Source organism: Sinocyclocheilus grahami, unplaced genomic scaffold (assembly GCF_001515645.1).
Source record: "Sinocyclocheilus grahami isolate Dianchi unplaced genomic scaffold, SAMN03320097.WGS_v1.1 scaffold1403.1, whole genome shotgun sequence".
NCBI classification, from domain to species: Eukaryota; Metazoa; Chordata; class Actinopteri; order Cypriniformes; family Cyprinidae; genus Sinocyclocheilus; species Sinocyclocheilus grahami.
In genome coordinates, this window is record NW_015506582.1 from 152944 (window position 1) to 157494 (window position 4551).

The 4551-nt window shown below is 39.4% G+C and overlaps 1 protein-coding gene across 1 annotated transcript; it reads left to right on the forward strand.

Annotated features, from left to right (window-relative positions):
• Positions 1-295: 295 nt before the first annotated feature.
• LOC107570011 (nuclear receptor subfamily 6 group A member 1-A-like) lies at positions 296-1157 on the forward strand. The gene is made up of 3 exons (XM_016256207.1): positions 296-425; positions 660-812; positions 907-1157. The coding sequence occupies exons 1-3, from the start codon at positions 296-298 to the stop codon at positions 1041-1043; spliced, it is 420 nt and encodes a 139-aa protein (XP_016111693.1). The 3' UTR covers positions 1044-1157.
• The last annotated feature ends 3394 nt before the right edge of the window (positions 1158-4551 follow it).

Genomic DNA, 4551 nt, shown 5'->3' on the forward strand with positions numbered 1-4551 from the left:
TACATTATATACTGTGTGCTGATGCTCTTCTGACTCTTATGATAATCACTGCTCACTGCATAAGCACTTAAACAGATCTTCAGAATCAACAATAATAGAGCCATAATATCGTAATCCAAATATAACCACAAAGGAAATGGAATCAGATGATAGACCAACATTTGTCACAGGTTTACTAAACTCACATGTTTTCATATTTCCTTAAATTAAAATATTACAATAACATTCAAATTTTTTTTAAACGGGTGTTAGAACATTTCAGACATTTCTATATATATATATGATTGAGTTCCATATGTGTAGTTTCAGTGAGGATGGGATGGAGGTGATGGAGAAGCTGATCTATCTGTTCCGTAAGTTCCATCAGCTGAAGGTCAGCAATGAGGAATATGCCTGCATGAAGGCCATTAACTTCCTTAATCAAGGTAAAACAGCAAGTATTTCCACTATAATACAATATTACATTATATACTGTGTGCTGATGCTCTTCTGACTCTTATGATAATCACTGCTCACTGCATAAGCACTTAAACAGATCTTCAGAATCAACAATAATAGAGCCATAATATCGTAATGACTTGAAACAGAAAAGCAAATGTTTTAGTTTCATATTTCTGCATAAATGTCCAGCATCATAACATTTCTTTTTGTGTCTCTAGATATCCGCGATCTGACCAATGTGACCCAGCTGGAGCAGTTGAACAAACGTTATTGGTACGTTTGTCAGGATTACACTGAGTACAAGTACCCTCACCAGCCCAAACGCTTTCCCGAGATCATGATGTGTCTGCCAGAAATCCGCTGCATTGCAGGTAAGTCCAAAAACAACACATTTAATGTATTTAATAAAAAAAAAATTGCATCCATTTAGCGGTCAGATTTCACCCTTCTCCCCTCGTTTTTCAGGGAAGTTGGTCAACATCCCTTTGGAGCAGCTCCCCCTGCTGTTTAAGGCAGTATTGCACTCCTGTAAGTCAAGTCTGAACAACTACAGGACAAGCTCCCCCCCCTGTGTGACAAAGGGTACCGCCCCTGCCAACTAGCCCCGCCCCCTTGAAAACACCCTCCCCATCTATTGCACGGGGGTGGGTGTTATCTGGGGGTAGGGCTCCCGGTATCCTCCTCCTCCTCTCATGAATGTGACAAGAAACTATTTTATGCATTTTGTTTAGATTAGTGTTGTTTTTTCTCTCTATTTATTACCAGACAGAGCTGAATGTATGTTGATCCACACTGTGCAAATGCTTCTTTTCAAATGAAAATGCACAAAAAGCGCAGTGGATTTCACATGCTTCAGTCCAACTGCGATACTACTACTTGGTTTTATTTTATACCGCTGTTCACTTTCTGCTGATAGGGACAGATAAAGGAATTGTTTAATTGTTTAATTGAAAGACTACCTCAGGAAGAAAGCGTTTCACGTGCTCCCTATCTGTTTTGCGATGCTCCGGGCCGTTAACGTCGACACTGTGCCTCGTGTTTGAGAACATCTTGTCATTTCTTACGCATTTGCGGTGCGCTGCAGTTCTCAAACACACGCTTGGTAGTCACGTAACTTTATCTTTCCATACAAGGCTGTGATGGAGAGCGTGATTGTTTACACAAAAGAGAGGTGTACGGGAATGTTTCACAATCATAGGCTGGGGACGAAACGACAACAGAATATGTGTGTTAATATTGTTGATTTCTTTCTTTTTTTTTACCAAAGTGTTATGCATATTTGGAGGGAAGTAAGCCCTTGTTGAAAATACGAGAGACTTCTGGGGAGAACAGCGGTGTCCATCATTAAGCTGCACAATCCACATGGTTTGCACTCAGGGGCCGTTTACACGACAACACTTTCATCCAAAAACGGGAAGCTTTTTATGTGTTTTGCCTGTTCTTTTAAACGACAACGGCGTTTTGCGGACTGAAAACGCATATTTTTGAAAACGGGTTTCAAAGTGCAAGTTTTTGAAAACGTCACCGTTATCGTTTCCGTGTAAACACCCAAAACGGGAATCTGCGTGCGTAGTACGTGTTAGGTATGTAGACATGCGCAGTACGTGTCGATTTTAAAGGCAAGCGCGAACAAACATACACAACAATGGCGGAGTACATGGTACTGTTGTTGCTGCTCAAGTTTGCTAACGCTTCTTCAGCAAAGTGTGGATTAACTTCACCAATATTACAACCAACAGCGGAGATGCATCATATACAACATATAATCGTCACTTCCCTACAGGCACTGTTTACTTACAAGGTGACAGCGCCAACGAATCGTTTTGAAAACGCCATGTATACGTGAAACTTTTTAAAAACGCAAGGAAAAATCTTTTCCGTTTTTGACTGCATCGTTGTCGTGTAAACGTAGCCTCAGTCCGGCAGTGAAATGTGGTGAATCTGCTTTCTTATTTCGGAAAAACAATCGGTTCCTTAATTTGGAACACTCGTTGAAGGATGTAGAGTTTGACCATGAAGTATTTATCAGCATTCAGTCAGTGTTTTCCACCATGAATGATTAGCATTAGCATCAGATTTGGTTGCAAAGTTCTAAAATGTATCCCGCCAAATGCTCTCAAACTAAAATAAAGGGCATTTATTTGAGTTCAGATGGAGAAAAGTGGATTTCCTCACAGTCTAGTTTCCACTGGTCTGCTGCTGGTTCCTTCCCTCAAGTTTTAAACAGGGTAAAGTTACTGTTTCACTCGCATCTCTCTCTCAGATATCGCAGTGCTGATGTACTTGTAGGTTTAGTAGTTTGTAGTATTCTGGACATTGTAGGTCCTTTTAGATGTTTTTTATGTTTTGTTTTTATGAGTCTGGGGAGGGGGAAGTGTTGTTTTGAAGACTATTTTGTTTTGGTTTTGAGTATTACTGTAAACCCGATTAGAAAAAAAAACCATGACTGAGATGCTAGCTAGTCTGGTTATAGACTGTAACTCTCATAATTTCAGACATTCCAAACACGTTTGATATGTGTCGTAATGTTTACATATTTGCACCAGACAATGACAAAGAGGCCCGTACCAAAGATGCATGTTCAGCATGGTAACGGCCCATCTCAATTGCAGCTAAACCTCGGTGGCAACATTTGGCGTTGTGTTGTTTGGTGGACGCTTCACATCTGTCTGTATGCCGCTTAATCTTAAACGTTTTATCCATCCCACACCACAGGGTTTGTGTCCCTTCATTTGTCGTCGTTTCATTTTGTACTTCGTTTACTGTGGTAGATATCGTGACTTTTAATTTCTCGCGAGGACTTGTTTTGGAGTGTGAGCTAGCTAAATGCCAGACTAAACTCTTGATACGGTGAAAGTGTTTAAAAGCTTCAAACACACAGTCTTTGTCTGCGATACTACGCATTTGTATGCCATCGCCCACATCAGAATAAACTCGAAGCTGGAGATTTATCGCAAACCAAGCTGCTGTAAACACCAGCCCTCCTGAATTGAGTTTCTCAGACCAGCATCTCTGAAAGAAACTCAGGAATATCCCTCTATTTTGAACAGTTTTGTTGATCTGGCTTTTGAGGGAAGCTTTTGAATCTCAGAAGCTTTTTGATTTCGTTAAAAGAGCCACACTCCCCATCTAGGTCTTTTTGTTTTCTGTCGTTCCTTCATATTTTAGAATGTGTCCTCGTTTGTTTCTTTTTAAGCATTTTTCATTGAAACTACCTCTTTTGTGTGTCATCATGTAGCGTGCTTTCATTAAGGAAAAGTATTAATCATTATTTATTGGTTTCAAAGCACCAGTGACCCTGTTTCTTTGTCCGTTTCATATGCCATTCTGGAGTTAATAGTTAATAATCATTTGTATTCCGTCATTGTCTTAAAATAATTCCTAAAGTAATGCCTGATAGACATCAAATGCTGCATATTTACCTCACTCTTCAATGAAGACCATTTCTCAGTGCAATTATAACGTGTGAAATGAACAGTATTATATTCCTAGTTGTAAACACTGTTTGTGAATTGTTTTCATGAAGAATGTATTTTTTATTTTTTTTGTCTATATGACTTTGTTATTATTTCTCAACTGTTTACAAGTTTTTTTGTCAGTCCATTGTAATCATGTTAATGCTTTGACACTTTTCAGCCAATCAGATTTCTTTCTTGATTGTTACGGGTATGCTGATTGGCTATTGAAAGACTATCAAAGTGCTGTCAGTTTTACATAGCCAGGGAACTTATTTCAGTCTTGTACCAGTTCTCTTTGGGATTCTTCTTGATCCGGTGGGAATTTTATTAGAAGAAACATTGGTGAATGTTGGGGCTCGAGCAAACCATACAGAGCCAGACGAGAGGTTTTGGAACATGGGTGATATCTCAGGGAATAGACACGCTCCTAAAAACCCCAAAACAACTCTAGTACATGCTAAATGAACTCCTGTCTGTTTGTATTTGTCTTTGTATTGGCATTTGGCGTGTTGTTTTCAGGAGTGTTGTCTGAGGTGCTTTTCCTAACCCACGTCACAAATCTCTTCTTCTGCTCCTCTGACTTTTACTACCTGTGAAGAATGTGACCCATATGTGTTATAAAGCATGTTTAGAATGTTTTAGGACTTGAAAC

Coding starts and splice junctions, on each gene's coding strand:
- LOC107570011 (XM_016256207.1), top strand. CDS start 296: ATGTGTAGTTTCAGTGAGGATGGGATGGAGGTGATGGAGAAGCTGATC. Junction 426..659: donor CATTAACTTCCTTAATCAAG/GTAAAACAGCAA, acceptor TTGTGTCTCTAG/ATATCCGCGATCTGACCAAT. Junction 813..906: donor AGAAATCCGCTGCATTGCAG/GTAAGTCCAAAA, acceptor CTCGTTTTTCAG/GGAAGTTGGTCAACATCCCT.